This window comes from Culex quinquefasciatus, chromosome 3 (assembly GCF_015732765.1).
Source record: "Culex quinquefasciatus strain JHB chromosome 3, VPISU_Cqui_1.0_pri_paternal, whole genome shotgun sequence".
NCBI classification, from domain to species: Eukaryota; Metazoa; Arthropoda; class Insecta; order Diptera; family Culicidae; genus Culex; species Culex quinquefasciatus.
Window position 1 is genome coordinate 199,745,861 of NC_051863.1, and position 18,480 is coordinate 199,764,340.

The 18,480-nt window shown below is 40.6% G+C and overlaps 1 protein-coding gene across 8 annotated transcripts in view; it reads right to left on the reverse strand.

Annotated features, from left to right (window-relative positions):
* Window positions 1-16,324, reverse strand: part of LOC6032908 (transcription initiation factor TFIID subunit 4) — a 29,502-nt gene extending 13,178 nt beyond the window's left edge. For 5 of the 8 annotated variants that reach the window (XM_038258598.1, XM_038258604.1, XM_038258600.1 and 2 more), the window contains exons 1-3: window positions 16,028-16,324; window positions 8,143-9,218; window positions 5,075-5,209 (exon numbers count right to left, since the gene is read on the reverse strand). In XM_038258598.1, coding sequence (XP_038114526.1) covers window positions 5,075-5,209; window positions 8,143-8,919 — 912 coding nt within the window. In that variant the 5' untranslated portion in view covers window positions 8,920-9,218; window positions 16,028-16,324. The remainder of the gene's footprint in view (window positions 1-5,074; window positions 5,210-8,142; window positions 9,219-16,027) is intronic. The other 3 variants (XM_038258603.1, XM_038258602.1, XM_038258601.1) reach the window with 1 other exon arrangement.
* Window positions 16,325-18,480: the final 2,156 nt, after the last annotated feature.

Below are 18,480 nucleotides of genomic sequence, written 5' to 3' on the forward strand. Positions count from 1 at the left end.
AAAAATATATTTCAAAAATGCATTCTAATCAGTCGAGTGCATTGGGCCACGCCCATTTTTCTATTTTCAGCTTGGTTCTTTTTTTCTACCAGCGCTCTTTTGGGTCTGCTTAATGCTGCCAAAATTGATGAAGTTTTAAGCGAACACTCACGAAAAGTGGCATTTAAAGCGAATGGTTCCTGGCAACACTTGCTCACTCCAACAGGCGCTGCACCAGAATGTTGGTGGTGTTAATGGCCACCCTTTGTTCTTTATTTGCCTTCGCTTCTCGCTCGGTTTTCTTCAGCCTTCGATTGGAATGGGTGTTCAAAATTCAAACGTCAGAAGTCTTGGCGCGTTTGTTTTTTTTTTTATGGCGCTTGCTAATTATTTACATATTTTGGGATTATTTTTCAAGTGAGTGACTAACTAATGTGCAAAAGAACATGTTGCCGGTAGTTGGAAGCAATTTTATAACTTAAGCGATTTGAAATCGTTAGCGCAAATATAAAAAATACTGATGGCGACTTTCGTTAAGCAGTTCACCTCTGATCTTGCGTGTGGATGTGTGTGCCACCAAAATGATGAGAAATGGTCTCGCAAAATAAAAATTATGATCAAAAGTGCATTAAATTTGATCTTTTTGGCCAGTAAATGGCATAAATTTATGTGCTTACTCGAGGCGGTGCTGTTGCTGGCAAGTAAAAAGTATATTTCCCCTAGTGTAACTATTATTAGTTATTAGAATGTTTTGCGTCCGTCGCAGGATTCGAACCGGTGATCACTGAATTGTTTTTCCAGTGCTCGATCTGGTTGATCCTAACAGGCGGACGACTTTCGAATATCGATCTATTAATATAAACTGTACCTACAAAAAAAACCGAACCTGCCCAGGAACGACTGAAATTCATCCAGATTTGTCTAAAATTACACAAATCATTTTTTTTTCCAATACCATTTCAATCCCATTTTTGTATTCCCGGTTTTTTTTTTCAAAACCTCAAATAATAGAAATTTCTAGCAAAAAAAAAAAAAAAATGAAATCGAGAACTGTTTATGAGAAAGTAAACATCTGCCACCGCAGATGTAAAAAAATTAAAGATTTAAAAAAAAAAAGTTCAAGATGGTATGTCAGAGACATAACCGAAAGACATAGGACCAAACAATTTGAATAAGTTTTTGGATTGCTAGTGAAATCTGGAATAAGATTATTTTATTTTGTTTCAAAGATTTGTCGGCATAATTGTCGGTTCTGTAAAAGGTCCTCAAGGCCTCGGGCCCATGTTCAGTATCAAAAAACATGAATTTTGATACACATATTGTCACAACTCTTATGGTTCTGTCAAAGTTCCCCCGGGCCCCGGGGGAACCTGCTTTGAGATCACCGGCCACTCCAGGTCGTGGCCAACACTGTCGAAATGGCTATTTTCATATTCAGTATCAAAAACCATGAATTTTGATACCCATATTGCCCCCCCCCCCTTCAGGCCCCGGGGGAACCTTCTTTGAGGGCACCGGCCACTCCAGCTCGTGGCCAACACTGTCGAAATGGCCATTTTCATATTCAGTATCAAAAACCATGAATTTTGATACCCATATTGCCACAACTCGTATGGTTCTGTAAATGTCCCCCCAGGCCCCGGAGGAACCTTCTTTGAGGGCACCGGCCACTCCAGGTTGTGGCCACTACTGTCGAAATGGCCATTATTATGTTCAGTATCAAAAACCATGAATTTTGATACCCATATTGCCACAACTCTTATGGTTTTGTAAAAGTTCCCCCGAGCCCCGGGGGAACCTGCTTTGAGGGCACCGGCCACTCCAGGTCGTGGCCAACACTGTCGAAATGGCCATTTTCATATTCAGCATCAAAAACCATGAATTTTGATACCCATATTGCCACAACTCGTATGGTTCTGTAAATGTCCCCCCAGGCCCCGGAGGAACCTTCTTTGAGGGCACCGGCCACTCCAGGTTGTGGCCACTACTGTCGAAATGGCCATTATTATGTTCAGTATCAAAAAGCATGAATTTTGATACCCATATTGCCACAACTCGTATGGTTCTGTAAATGTCCTCCCAGGCCCCGGGGACACCTTCTTTGAAGGCAGCGGCCACTCCAGGTTTTGGCAACCACTGTAGAAATTGCCATTATTATTTTCAGTATAAAAAACCATGAATTTTGATACCCATATTGCCACAACTCGTATGGTTCTGTAAAAGTTCCCCCGGGCCCCGAGGGAACCTGCATTGGGATCACTGGCCACTCCAGGTTATGGCCAACATTGTCGAAATGGCCATTTTCGTATTCAGTATCAAAAACCATGGATTTTGATACCCATATTGCCACAATGGTTCTATAAATGTTCCCCCGGGCTCCGGGGGTACCTGCTCCGAGGGCACCGGCCACTCCAGCTTTTTTCCACCACTGTCGAATTGGCCATTTTGCATAGCGACTTCCATCGGTCCGCTTCGCTCAAATTTCCTCCTTCTGCTGCTGGTGGTTCTTCCTTCTGGTTGCTGGTCCTCTTCTTCTATTGGCTGCTGCTGCTGTTGCTCCGCGCCGGCCCGACGTGCACAGTTCGAGTGCTCGTTCCAAAGTGTCTTGCTCTGTGAAATTTTCTGCTTAAATAGCGGCACAGCCGGAGAACGGTACAAAAGGGGCGCGGCCTCGAATGCATACGCTCGCTCTGATTGGTCATCTGTCCGATTTGTGCTGAAAAATTACTCATTTTGATTGCATGTTTTAAGTGCTTTAACTATGTTTAGTCAAACTATCTATGTAGCTGAAGTCTTCCTCTTTCGATTGGTGGTCCAACCGTCTGGATTGATTCACAGGGAAAAAAGATATAAGCGTTCAAAATGTCCCCTTTTTTAACGCTTAAAAGTGACGCTTTGGATCGAATTTCTGAACTGGCCCCCCAATATAGTAAGTAGAGACATAGTCCTATGTCAAAACAGTCCAGAGTCGATTATCCGAAGTTTGATTATCCGAAGGTTTATATGAGACTTCGAATAATCGAATCACGAAAAAAATTGTTTTTGCTTAAACATCAAACTCGAGTTTTGCGACCCCATTTTAGTCAAATTGCCTATTAAATAAAAAAAGTTTTTTTTTTTCCAATTTTCCTTCACCGCCATTTTGATCGCCATCATGGATTCAAAAATTCCAAATCACTTTAGAGTAGTTCAAGGGTTTTACTAAAGCTCGACAATCAAAAATAAGACAACGATTTTTTTTGTGATTTGATTATCCAAAGTGAAATTTTGCGAAGGCCTCTGGATAATCGAGTCTGGACTGTATATTTATAAGAAAACTATAAACATTAAAATAAATTTAGGAATCGAACAGTGCCGAGGGACAAAAACATTAAATACAAATTTGTACCAGCCTTTAAAAAAACATTTCTTTAAATATATGAAAAAAAAAATCAGAAAACTAAAAAAAGTTGAATACAGTTTCACAAACTCAAAAAAAGTTCAATAAAAGTAAAAAAACGTTGCTCGAAAATCGTAGAATTTAGAATAACCACAACATTCAAAATAAACACATTGATTTTGGGCTGACATTCTGAAATTTTCATTTCAAATTTTTTTATTTTATAAATTTTGAAATTTATAATTTATATTTTTTTAAATTTTTAAACATTTGTTTGAGTCTTTGCATTTGAAAATTTTATGTCTGCTTTGGGATTTTTTTAATTATTTTTACTGATTTGTTTTTTTTTTTATATTTTGATTTTTTTTACATTAGTCCAGCAAACATCAACAGAAATTTAAAAAAAAAACTAAAATCAAAAAATGAAAACTTCTAAAGTCTACAAATGCAAAAACAAAAAAAAAATTTAAAAAATTTCTCCGAAAAGCGAATTTAAACTTTGCCTCCGGCATTTATGTTTAGGCAGGACCGAACAATGCCTAATAACCTCGGAACTTGACCGCCAGGTTCTCTGCTATTATGAAATGGGCCATTGGACGCAGCGGGAAGGCTAACACAAAAAAAAAACGAGCCTGAGTCCATAATTTCGCAGCCGGTCAGAGAATCCATTTTCAAAATAACATATTTCTGACATTTTCATAATGTTTTTCCGAGAAAATGTATTTCAAAGTATTGATAAAACCAAATTTTCGATCAATTATTATTTCGACCATAGATAAATTGTTCTCGATTTTGCTATGCACCCTTAACGAAAATTGCCAAAGTAAACCTCCGAGTCCTTTCCTCGGCGTGATTCATTCGCATTCGTTCGTGTTCCTCCGGCGGCGAGCAGAATCAGAATGAGAAGAAGCAAAGATAAACGAACGAACGACTCTTCACAGGTGATCGCGCCAACCACACACAAATCCAGCCAGCATGTCAATGACCCTATTCTCACTCTCTTTGGACCCTCTCTCTCTTTTTTTTTTTGGGAGGGTATCTGTCTGGCTGTGGCCAGATTATCACCGATACCGGTTTTTGGCTCGAAAAGGCACACGACGCGTGCCGCGACTCGTCCTAGGCGCTCTCACATTCTCTCGGCTCTCCCGGGAAACGCGATAAAACGTGTGTTTTGGTTGGAATTTTCCCAGTCAATAAAAGCGCGCGGGCTAGAATAATTACATTCAAAGAACAGCTGATCCGAAGGGACAGTCGTCACGTGGTCTGCGAGCCAAAACCGAACCACCACTGTGCTGGTGGTCAATGTGGTGAAAGTTTCAACTATCAATTTGCGGCGTTGGCGTCCAACCAGTCATAATCAAGTATTGACGACGAATCGCAAAGCAACAGGTTAACCAACAAGTAGTGCCGAATGAATCACGCCGCTTACCCGGAAATCAACCTTTCACAATATCCGTTTTTTGAAAAGAGGAGGAAGGAAAAAAGGGAAGGAAGCAGGAAATCTATTTACAAAACTAAGTAATCATCCACCAGGCACAACACTAAGCAGCAGCTGCTTGCTCTCTAGCCTTTTTCTTTTTGGTAATCGGCTCAGCTGTGAGTGCGTGAAAGGGTGGCAGCAGCAGCAGCAGCAGGTTTGCGTGGTGAGGAGCGTGGTTAGTGTTTATCTGGAGCTAGGATACAACAGGGTCGTAGAGGGGCTTAGGAGTGCGTTACCTGGTTGTTCATAGGCTTGGACATGGTGACGATTCCGGGCGCCCCGGAGTTCATCACGGCGCCGGTTTGTTGGTTCTTGATGATGAGCGTTTGGCCGCCGGGGTTACCGCCGGGACCGGTCGCTTGGATGGTGGTCTGGAAAGGAAGGGAGAAAAATTGTAATTGGTAATTGGATCTAGGGTTCACGTGGTTTACGCAAAAAAAAACAAAAAGAATAAAATATATTTAAGAAACTTTTGCTCATTTTTCCTCTAAAGGAGTACATTAGAAACATGTAGAGACCATCAAAAAAGCACTAGGAAACTCTTTGGAAATTTCGTTAACAATATCGTCAAGCAATATCAAAAAATATATTGAAATGTTCATTTTTAGAATGTTAATTTCTGGCCAACTAACATTCCCGTCCCTAAAAATCAAGATCTACAAACTGACATGGCGGGCACCGTTGGTGGCCAATGACTGTTACCTATTCGCAACTGATCTAGTTTTAGCTATCATGGTGTTTTATCTTTTCAGCGCATTCATACATGCCGTTGATAAGGGCTGATGCTCTAAAACTTACCCAACGTTTGACAAATGCCAACATGACAAAGTTTCCTTAAGATATCCACTATGCAACCATTTGAACAGAATTCAATTTCAATGAGAAGAACCAAAGAAATAACAGCCTCCGTAAGCAATCACTTTGACCCAATCTTGCCCTAACTGACGATATTAAATTTGTTTGCGAAAAGTTTGAATTTTCTCGATATAAAAAAAAAAAACCAGGGATTCCAGATTTCTACTCTCAGTTCACCTCAAAACTCTTGACCAAATTTTTGCAATTTTTTACTCTAAAAATTTGATTTCATTTCATTCGCCTCACACAATGAAATGCCTGCAAAAAAAGTTAAATCCAATCCATATTAAATAAACATGTTTTTGGACAACAGGGTCCTAAAGACCTATTTTGATTTAACACACAACAATAGACGTATTCAGTTTGAAATGGCCGCTAGGTGGCCAATGGTGTTAGAAATGACAGCTTCCATGTATTTGAATATGGGAGCTCAGGAAAACTCAATTTTCAAGCAATAAAATGATTATTTATGATAAAAGTATTGATTGATTAGGTGCACAAAATGTGTCTAGCATATTATTAAAATAAAAACTGTTCAAAAAATTTGCAATTGAGATAAGTACACCATTTGATTCAGCAGGAATTTTGGGCACCAAAAATATATAGTTTTCATATGTTAAGTGTTTTATTTTAGAAGAAAATTAACAAAAAGTATGAAAATCGAGACATTTAGTATGGGAGCTGTCAAATCTCTCACCATCAAAAAGCAGCGTTGAGCTTTCGCTGGATTTGTCTATAAAAGACATGTCAGAGAACCACATCTGTCTTCCTGGACCTGATCAAATGTGTTAACTAACAAGCTATCGTACCCAATGTATCAACAAATTTAAATTTAAACTTTATTTATTTCAAGCAAAACATATCAGCAAGTCTAAGGTTTTATATGAAAAGGGATAGGGAATCCCATAGCTTACATAGAAAAGAAAGTTGATTTTTTAAGGCTGAACATATGGTAGGTTGAATATTACCTCTTTTTGAGAAATTTTAGCTAAACAATGTTCAAAAATCTGAACCTGATAAAAATTCACAAGAAACTGATGAAAGTTCACCAGTTCCTGATGTAATATTACACTTTTTTGACACAAAATGAATTGCACCATATTTTTCTGTGTATAAGACTTTCGTCAATGGATCAACTATAATCTCTTGGAATGAGCTGTCAACTTGGCTGACAATCAAAATACTTTCTATCAAGAATGGCGATCCAATTTGTTCAAAATTATTTTTAACATTTCGATGCCGGTGTGCTCTCTTGTTCTATCTAGATAGGAATCCCATCAGCATTGTACAAGAGTGATTTATGGATTGACCCAAATCTAACGTTGTCATTATATGTAGTTGTTTTTGTTCAGTTTAGAGTATTTTAATGTGGTGCACATGAACAATCGCAAGCATTTTTATTTCTAGTAATCATGGGAAATGCAAGTAATTTGACAGGTTTGATCAAATGAAATGAAAATTCTACAAGATTTACGAATAACAGAAACATCAGTGTAAATGACCACTTATACTTAAAATTTCTGCATTTCGAGTTTTTTTTTTATATAGAAAATTCAATTTAAATGGTTTTAAAAGCCACTTAATTAAATATCACTTAAATGGTTATTACTTTTAATAGGGTTGTCAGATCTGATTTTAATCAAACCATCCAACGATGGGTGGCATTATGGATTCGGACATCATGTTCATCAACATATCTGAGATCCGGCATCAAAAAAATTTATAAATAACACTTGAAGGCTTATTACTTAATAAATATTGAGTGATGAAAAGACAACTTAAAAAAACTTAATAAAAACATTATCAAAGAAATCTACATCACATTTTCAGTTTTGTAGTTTGCTGTTTTATTAAGTAAGTTAACTTGTTAGTTAAACTATATATCTAGAGCAACACGAGAAAAGAGCGGATAAGCATTTTGACAGCTGAAAATATTTTGCAAATTCCGAACCAACAGGTAACTTTTTCACAAACATCGAAATGTAAAATAATAGCTGGCCTTTTCAGCTACCTTTTAACACTGCGAGTTTTAGTTACCTACCCGTTGGCTCGGAAATTGCAAATTTGTTCTGGCTGTCAAAATGCTTATGCGCAGGAACTAGTAGGAAATTCGCGTTTGTTCAAACTTATCAAATAAATCTTAAAACTGAATCAACTACATTCAAGCTTGAATGTGTCTCCTTAGTGCACATTTAAATTGAGAAAGAGTGGGTTTATGCTAAATGTCCATGGGTAGGTTATTCCGACAGAAAGCTCTAGCTGATTCATTACCACCTATATGGTATGGAATTTTTAAAAGATAGAGCCATTTTTAAGCAAAGCGATGAGCATCAACATCAACCAAAACAATGCCAACGAACGAACTGGTTTTCCACTCTAAACATCCAGCTGAATCAGCTGACTCAAACTAGCGGGCAACACCAAACAGAAAGAACCCACCCCAACTTACCGTCGAAGGGGCTCGTATCAGCTGCGGGGTCGTCCCGTTCGGCAGCGCCGTCGAGGTTAGCGTCACGCGATTGTTGTTCATGTTGAGCACCGCCTGGGTTCCAGCCGTTGGCGTTCCAACACCACCGCCGCCGCCACCAGAAGCAGGATAGACCAACTTCACTGGTTCATTCTTTGGCATGTTCGTCGGATGCTGCGCGGATGGTGGCGGAGGTTGCTGCTGTCCCGTGGCCGAAACCACGAGCTGATTGCTGATGATGTTGATTCCGCCCGAGGACGGAACCGACGAGGACGAAGTGGTAATCAACGCCGGGGGCGTCGAAGGTGGCGCGAATCCGGTGGCCGAAACGGTAATATTCTTCCCGAGGACCACGGTCGTAGCCCCGGAACCTACTACAGTGCCACCGCTGCCGCTGATGTCGTTTTGGCCACCACCGCTTGTGGCAAAGATAAAAGTTTTACTGTTATTATTGTTGGTCGTGGTGCTGTTGTTGTTGTTGTTCATAACATTGGGTACGATTTCACCATTGGCAACACCATGATTGCTGTGTTTCTGATTCTGCACTGAACTATAAATGGGGGTCGCAGCTCCATTTGACACAATTGCACTTGTTAAACTGGTTCCACCGTTTCCGAACTCGAAATTTTTACCGACTTGTTGCACCGGGGTCCCGCTCGATTGGTCCAACTGATTTTCCAGCGTTCCGACGATCGCACTCACCGCAGATTCATCGACATCTGATTGAAGAGCTTCCTCCAAAAAGTTGGCAGACGCCATTTTCTGTCGAAGTGACACTGCCCATTTTTGTTCGAACGCAGTTGCGTTGCTCGAACAAAACTGTCAACATTGCGATGCTGCTGTTCGAAAATGCTTATCGGCGGGAAAGCTGCTGTTCGGTCCCAAAACACTACTTTTCAATGAATTTTCACCCAGCACGCACTACTGACTTCCATCGATTGGTTGCGGGTCGCACAGGTAAGGTAAGTTTTACGATTTTCACTGTTTTTCACGATAAAAGCATCCTCTTCTTTGGCTGACAGGCGGTTTTCGAAAAGCTGCTGCAGCGCCACGTAGCGCTAGAAGAGAGAAGGTAAACATCAACATAATTTGACATTTCACTGTATTGACGTAGGACTACGACTTGATTGCTCTGGAAAATGATGTTTGCTCTGTTTCGTTTCGTACCCCAGAAATTGTAATACTAAATTTTGTTAATTTTTTTAAAATGGGCAAAAAATACAGCGTTAATGATTTTTACGTTAAGGTCCAGTCCATTTGCATTTGAACATGATACATGAAACAAGAATGAAAAATAATTTAGTGTTCAGATTACAATCAGACCGGTAAAATACAACGTTCTGTATTAAAAACCATAAGGGAAATTCTTCAATGTTTGACAGGTTAGGCACTCGCCCCTAACTTCATCAAATTTGATAATTTTCACTATTCAAACAACTTATATTGTATTTTTTATCAATAGAAACCCGCTTGCTTACTGTTCTCGTGAATATGTTTTCAATACATTTTTCATTCGACAAATAAAAATTGAAATTCACCATTCATACGATAACAGCAATTTTGTCGTGTGAATTTGATTTTATAATTTTATTGGGCATTTTCAGCAGAACACCAAACATCCAGAGAAATTCTCATTTCGTACATAAAACTGGGTTGTTTCTCCCTCGCTGGCATCGCTGACATCACCACCACGCTAAACACCCACACAAACATATCATCACGTTGTTGCACAACACACGAACACACATGCACCGTCCATTCACATTCACATTCGAGATTCATGCACTTAACGAATAATCCCGAATGAGCCTATTTTGTCTCGCTCTTTAATACACGAGAGTGGCCTTCCTTCTTGCTCACAACGCACTCTCAAACCGTTCGGAGCAATGCAATCTGCTCAAGAGCACTCGAGTTTACTCTTCAAATACATGTACGCACACTTGTATGCTAACCCTGGACAATTTTACATAATCACAAGCCGGTTCAGTGTGTTGGACGTTCAACGCGCGAATCAACAAAAGAATTTATTTCGCAGTAAAACTACGTTAAAAAGTCTTTTAAAACTGTTTAAAAAGTATGATTCCAATCTGTATAGCTTTCAATAAAGTAACGACATCACATTGCTTTGAGAAGAATAAATTTGATTTTTTGTTTAATTTCAGGGATAAATAACTGCACTAAAAATCACAAACTTCTTGCAAAACATGACCACTTATACACTTCACGGAAAAACCCCGTAACAGGCGCACGCAGCATTCAATCTCACAAATACACCCACAAAGAGAGTGGTTTTATCTCGCACATCAAGCATAACACAGAGATTGAGCTCTTCCTACTCAAAGAGAAGCAAAAACCGCCAGCTTCACACACTCGCAGTGGAGGAGGACTTCCTTCCAGCTCGGCCCGTTGGCGGCGGAGGAGCCCTCTTTTACTTCCATCGCAGTAGTCGTCGATACCGCACACACTCGTCGTCACTACGAGAGAGAAACCAACACTCGAAAGAAGTGAGAAAAAAAAGAAGGTGGCAGCAGGCGGCGAACGAGGCACGGCACACAAACCACACAAAAATCAATCGATTTCTTCCCACTGCCAGCCACGCACTTTGAAAAATGAATCTATTCCTGTTTGAAAACTACCTTTTTTGACTCAATGTAATCGAATTGTAGAAATCTAGAGTACTTTTTCAAAAGGTCCTATGTGCAAAAACCTCAATCTGAGAAATTTGATGATAAAGTTTTGGTGCACATTTTTAAATCCCATTCAAACACGTTTGGGTATTTTTCGATTCTGAAAACGCCCAAATGGGTCTAGAGTAATGCTTTTCAAGTGTACATCTCGGGATTATATAAAAGACAAGATTACACTTAGTTCTGACGCAATTTGGTTCATACAACCTGTGAGTGCACATAGGACACGTTTCATAGAATAATTTTTGCACATAAGACATTGGCATTGGACTATATTTATGTGGCATTGCTCATAAAACTTTATCAAATAAAATGTAAATCTCGATTTAAAAAAAAACTACATTTTTGTGATAATAATGTATTTCCAACCTTCTCGCAACGTGTAGGCAACAGCTGACGAAGAGCATGAAATATTTCAATGCTTCCAGCGCGTGAGAGGAGAGAGAAGCCGTTATTTACCAATGAGCTTCTGTCAGATGGGTGGCGGGTAGGATAATTTACGATGCCAAATTAACCAATGCGCCAATGTAAACAATCATTATTGTTTACATTGGCGCATAGGATAATTTGACATGGTAAATTATCTTATCCGCCTATCGTGCTGTGAGCGCACATACTACATGTTTTAATCTTTCGTTTTTGAAAGTTTTTGCCCCAAGTAGTGTAAACATATTATTTAACAGTTATAAACAGGTGTTTCGATAGCCCCCCAGCAGCACTGCATGCGCACAACTTTTATGCCAAAGTGGCAGATTACCTGGAGGCGGGCTAGCGCGGATCCTGTTGATGTACAACATCCGCGAGCGGGACTGCACCGTGGACGCGTACCGGCTGCTGAACGAATATGCCGACGATGGGGGGCGAATCGCCGCCTATAACAAAGAAACAACCTACTGAAGAAGGCGCGGCAGAGTGAGAAGAGGTCGAGGAAAACATTTCGGTGCTGGTGGAAAAGCAAGCCAAAGCGACCAAACGGAGAAGAAAAAGGACCGGTTCGAGTCGGTGGACACCGGGATGAAAAATATCTGCTTTCTACCTAACCTATACTGCGCTCAAGATTCGGCGGGACGAGATCGAAACCAATAAGAAAAAGAGCTGCAACATTCTGCGGTTAATGCCGATCGACGTAATCACCAAGGCCAACCTGAAGGACACTATTGACGACGCCGGCTCTCTGTTTGATCGATACTTTGTGAGGGAACCACAAACGTTCGTGATCATCTTCCACCGGCGATTAAACAACGGACTGGAACGCGAGAGCGTCATCACCGGGATCGCCGAAATGAACCGGGACAACAAGGCGAACCTGAAGCATCCGGAGCTGGCAGTGATCGTCGAACTGATCAAAGGGCTGTCGCTGATTAGTATCGTGTCCAATCGTGCCGCAGTTTTCGCAGCTGCAAATGTACAACTTGATGGAGATTTTCACCTAGGATGACGGGGACGTCATGTTTCTGGAATCGAGAAGCAGAACGAGATGTAGTCTGGCGAGAAGGTTGCTGCTAAAGAGATTGAGTCAAAGGTTGGAGAAGAGAAAAGTGCAGCAAAGGACGGAAAAGGTTCGCAGAAGGAACCGGAACCGGAGGATGTTCAAAAGCCATAAGATGATGCTGTCCCTAAAGAAAAGGCTTAGTCTGAGCAATAAGTTTGACCTTAGATTCACGATTTTTGACTGTATTTTTCGTAAGGTTATGATTTGTAAAATGTATAACTAAATTCATTGACTTTATTTCATGTTGACGCAACATATTGGACATGTTTTGTCGCCGTTTTTGCAATAATAGCGATCTAATTGACACGGGATGGTCATGCGATAGAGGTACGTGTTGATCACGTCCGTCGATGACGATGTACTCCGGGGAGAACAACGACGGATCGGGGGTGAGCGATCGGTTGAACATGCGGTAACGAAGGATGCAAGATGTTGATTCAGGAGCTGCCCTGAGAACCTTGCTCTTCGCCAAAGAATTATTCCGATCTCAGGGGTTGGATCTCCGAACGGGTTCTACGGCTGTTGCTTGGCCGACGAGTGAGGTCAGCTTGGGATTTGAAGAGCGCAAGTCGCACAAAACTGGAATCAATTGCTTTGATCGAGGTGCTTATGCGGCGCATTTACCACCTCCAGCATCTTCGAGTTAACGAACGCCTCGAAGTCATGTCCCCGAGCAAGTCCAGGATCTCATCCGAGTACTGAGTAAAGTGCTCGTATGAATCGAACGCCGCTAAACTGCCAGGGCCATGAACGAGTCGGTTAGGTTGCCGACTTGATGCCGTTTGGGAGGAGTCTGGAAAAACGGAAAACATCTGGTCACAAAAAACAGAGGCACAGAAGAAAAACACTTGTAACGTGCTGTGCTGTGGATTGCTGTTGGCAGCAAGAATTGGAAGTTCGTCAGCGGGACTTTGCCGGACAGCTCCAGATGCTGCAGGCAGGTCAAATCATACGGCGAGTACGCCCAATGGACGTAATCCAGCATTGCATTGCAATCTGCACGATAACAGAGGTAGAAAGGTAGTCGTGCGGAATATCCAAGATGGGAACATCCGAAAAGATCAACCACTGCAGGTTTTCGTGCTCTTAGACAGACAGATGGACTTTATCTGGTTGTGACGTAGTTCTTAAGCTGGCTGATGAGCAGCTATTAGGACCTGTCGAGCGCGAAGAGTCACAAGCGATTCTTCAGCGAGGTAAGTTCGCTCAGATTAGCAGCCAATTCTTCGTAAAACCAGGTAGTTTATGGCTGGCTGTGAGAAAAGATCGTCACGACGACGAAGCCGCGACGCACTTGTCGTAGTGTCCATGCTGGAACTGAAAAACCACGGTGTAGTACTGACCGATCGTGCACGGCCGCCACGCGACCGCGCATTCCGTTACGGTGGCGCTGCTCCAGCTGGACGATGCCCTGCGTAGTCAGGAACAACACGTCGTTATCGAAGCGCTTCTGCAGAGCCTTTGTAACACATAATAATGTACGGTTTGTCCGACTGGATCCGCTTGGTGATCAATTCTTCATGAAACTATTCGTCTCTTGCAGCGCGATCAGATATTTTTGTGTCGTACGGAAATCACCTGAATCGAGAGTTCATTAAGTGCAATTTGTAGTTTTTCGCCCCTCAAGAAACAATGACCAAACGCACCTCGACGTAAAAGCACCGGGAACTTAACCGCAGCAACTTCTATGTTTCCGCCCGCTCCGGTGGCCTCAGAAACACTAGTCTCAGCAGCTCGTGCATTTTTGGATTCTCGGACACGTTGTCCCATGCGGCCCAGGCGACCTGCATCTGCGTGCGTAATTATGAGTTTGCCGTTGGCGAAGTTGTTGATAGCCGATCCGCCCGGCTTCCGGCAATCTTAATGTACTCGACGTTCGTCTTGAGGTTCTCTGACAGACCATGACCATGGTTTCTAGAAGCGTCCTCCGTACCACGTCCGCCGCCGCTTGGTTGGTCGTTGTCGGAAGACCAGGTACCGTAAAACAGTGCTGCGGGTGATGAAAAAGTAGTTTAAGGTTAAGGTTTATTAAATTTAACAGGATAACATTTCCCTCCTGAAATGTGTTAACCGGTACCATGGCCATCCGAAGTCGTCCCTGGCCAAAAGGTGGGGTGTTTTCTGGCCTTCCGGATGTTTTTTTGTCGGTTCCGTGGCCATCCGAAAAGCTTCCCTGCGCAAGAGGATGATGCTTTTTGGCCATCCGGATTGGCCACGGAACGGACAAAATCTATCCGGGCGGCCAAAAAGCATCCTCCCTATTGCACAGGAACACCTTCCAGATAGCCACGGAACCAAGAAAACCCATCCGGAAAGCCAAATAATGACCAGGGTACCGGCAAAACCAACCCGGAAGGCCAAACAAATATTCGCCCTCTTGCACAGGGACGCCTTTCGGAGCCGATCCCATGGTCAGTAAACCAGGAATCATCTTTGGGAATTACGGTAATTTTCCACCCTACTTACCGTATTTTTTTTGTTGCCGCAATCCTTAGCCCTCCGACACTTTTCTTTTTAAACTCAGACAGTCCAGAAAATCTCACAACAACGATCTGTCCGGGATCCTATCAACCAAAACAAAAAACATATTTTATGCTGTTTTATAAGTTGTTTTGGTATGTCATGCTGGGAGTCGTATCCGCCAGATTCGGGAGAGAGAGCTCATTAGTTAAATTTCGCTCTTCTCTTTTGCTGTGTCAGGCATTGAAACATTTCATACTCTCTTACAGCTGACGTCTACACGTTAACAGGATCCTAGACAAACATTATTTTTAAAAAGATATATGAATGTAAAAAAATCTATCATAACTTTCTAATTATTCAATAAAATGTGTACATACGTCGTTATTATATTAGCGTATGTGCATAATGATTAAAATATATTTAAAATTGTACATAGGTCGATTTGTTATGGTGGTATGTGCATCATTTTACTGAATGCACATAGGACACTGAGAGGTAAAACGACGTAAATTATTTTGTATGAAAATTTAAGAGAATGCTCATAGGTTATTTTGCATTTCGCTAATAATTTTAAAAATTAAATACTTAGAAGAAATCGGGTTTGAAGATAGTGTAGTTTCGGATATGCAGAACGTCATGCATTGAATAACTCAGTTTGTTTACTTTTGGCGCATAGGACCTTTTGAAAAAGTACTCTAGAAATGAACGTAATCAAGCACCGAATTCACTGCAAAAACACTTGAATTTGAAGGGAGCTCACTTTTCACGCTTCTCCAGGAAAGATTCGAAACGGCGTTTCAATATGAAATTTAGTTATCATAGAAAAAACTCAGAAATTATTTAGCTTTGCTATGATAATCTTAATAATTGATTGACATTTTTTAAAATTTTGCTATTTGTAATGATGTTGTCGATATGGAATGTAGTCAGCACCATGGAGTTAAACTTTCCGTCCAGTTTTTGTGAAATTTACTATACTCTCGCCATCATATTCGTAACTAGCGTTTCCCAAACACCGACTTATAGCAGCGTAAGCCTTCGCCATTCTTCCTATTAAATCCTCTTTTCGAAACACCGTCACACTGCCGAGCACAACTCCGTCGCCGGCGGCAAAACCAAGTGAACCATCCCGGATCGATTCCCCGTGAGGCCATCCTCGGCAAAAGCGGAGGACGAGGACCACCGATACCCACAAAGGACACCGTTTCCGGTGAAAATCACACACCTTCCAGCGATTCTTCCTCTTTTTTTCCTCCTCCTTTGACACTTCCAGCCAGCTCCAACTCGGTTTCTGCGAGCAGATTCCAGATCCTCCTCGGCTCTGGACCGACGCGATGCAAAACTCGACCCGACGCGACTTCCGACCGATTCAATCCACCCCGGACCGATTGATTCACTGTTTTTCCAGCGCAAACAAGATCACGAAATTGTATTTTTTCGCTAAAATTTCCTCGGCCAGACTTTTTGAGCACTTTTGCGAGTCAACTAGCGTTCGAATTGGCGTTGATCGAACGAACCAACTTCGAAAACGTCATTCAGTTTGGCCAAAACGTCAACTTTGCTCAAGGTTCCTTGAATTTTATAAGGTAAGGCGGTTTTGTAGCTGTCAAAACACAGCACGAAAAAATGGCTTTCTGGCAAAATAATTCAAATGGGCCAATGAGGGAGTTGTAAATAACACTGACCTACAAAAATTGACAAAAATGACTGCGCAGGCTAAGTAATTTTTCAAGTTGAAATTTTTTAGTTTTCACGGGAAGCACCAAATCAAGTCTTCAAAATTCGTAGGAATTTCACGATCCTAAGAAAAACACTAATTTATTTCAGAAAAGGGCTGAACTTCGTATTTTTAAGTCCAAATCATTCAATCTTGAAAAAAAAAAACTAGTTTGAATTTTTATTATTTACCGTTAAAATTAAATTGTGGTAAAATCGTTATTATTATCGGAATTTAGCTAGCACATTTAAAATTATTATTCGTTTTCAAAAAATGAGCATTCACTAAAATGACTAGAACTCTTTGCCGATTTGTACATTGAAAATGCCAAGGAAATTTCACTAATATTCAAAATGATTTGGAACGAACCCTAAAGGTCATAATAATAGATGCAGGAAAATGCAAATGAAAAAAATTGTTTATTTCCATAGAACCAAAATATAATGAGAATATTGAATATGAAGCATTTTTATTTCATTTTAAGCATAAAGTATCAATTGGGTAGTAAAGCCCTATGTAAATTTGTATGTACAACGGTAAAAAACATGATTAAAAACTATTTCTGATCACTTTTTTTTTCATTTTATTGCAAAAGAAAAAAAATGACCGTACAGCATTTTTTTGACGTATCAACTATGGTCCCCTTGGAACGAGCTGTCAAGTAGGAACTTTTCTGTCAAGAAGGACCGCATAATTGTCCCACTAAGTATTTTCTTTCACGGAATCATTAGTTACACGAAGCATTGAGTCTTGTTTACATACTGTATAGCAAGAGGATCATAAATAAGAATGATAAACTTCTAACTGGGGCGATTGGGGACACATAGGACGAATAAGAAGCCACGGAACAATTATGCGTAGAAACACAGAAATCGGTCAAAAAATTTCAATCGCGTTTTTCTCAGTTGCACTTTTCTGAACATGGGATAATTATGCGTAGAACGGCAGTGGTTCCAATACTCAAAATTTGAGAAAAGCAATAAAAAATTACATAATTCAATGTTTACAATCGATTGCACTTAAATATTTTTATTTCAATTAAAATTTATTTTAGCATACTTTTTTCAATTCAAGAGTTTGAAAAGTAAATCACATTTTCAATTGAAAACATATCAAATTCAAACATAACCCCTTTGTTGATAAAATATTTGGTATTTTTGTGCATTGAAATTTATCCAAATATCCTTGAATTAAACGGAATCTCGCAGAAATTGAGGAATTTCACGCTGTCCGCGAAATTGTGAAAATTAACTAACTCTGACTAACTCTCTGACTAACGTTCGGGATCTGTAAAAAGTTTTCCGAACAACAGCTGAACTCACCGTTATCCGTGGTTTTCACACCAGCAGTCCGATCGGGCCCTAAATTTGACGGGGGTTCCTTGGCCGAAATAATTAGACCCATATATTTTTTTTGTATGGCCATTAAGGTAACCTACGCCATGTTAGGTGGTCTAAAAAAATACAATTTTTGTTGATTTTCGCATAATCACATTTTTCAAAAATTCATAACTACGTGCCATTGCAACCGAATTTGGTGCCCTTTAGGATGTTTCATCTTTCGATTTATATCGTTAAAATCATTCAAAATTATTTGACGGATCGTACTCTACAGGCTACATGTATGTTATCATAACAGCAAATCTAATCAACTACCTGTACATGCAGGCGTCCCCCACATCCCCCACTTTTACATCTGACTTGTCTGATTTGGATGTCAGAAATCACTTTTTGCTGATGATACAAGCATCTCCGCCAAAGCCTTCGGGTCATCACAAGAAGATTACAAAAAAAGCCTGGATTTAAAAAAAATCGTATGAAAAATAAAAATGCTGTTTTCAAGGTCTCGACATGATTTCGAGATACGATTTTTGAGAAATAAAATCTGAGGCGTCACGGACGTCACGCGCGTAGACCGGAACGTGAAAATTTGAGCGATGTCCAACACTGTTTTGGGTATCA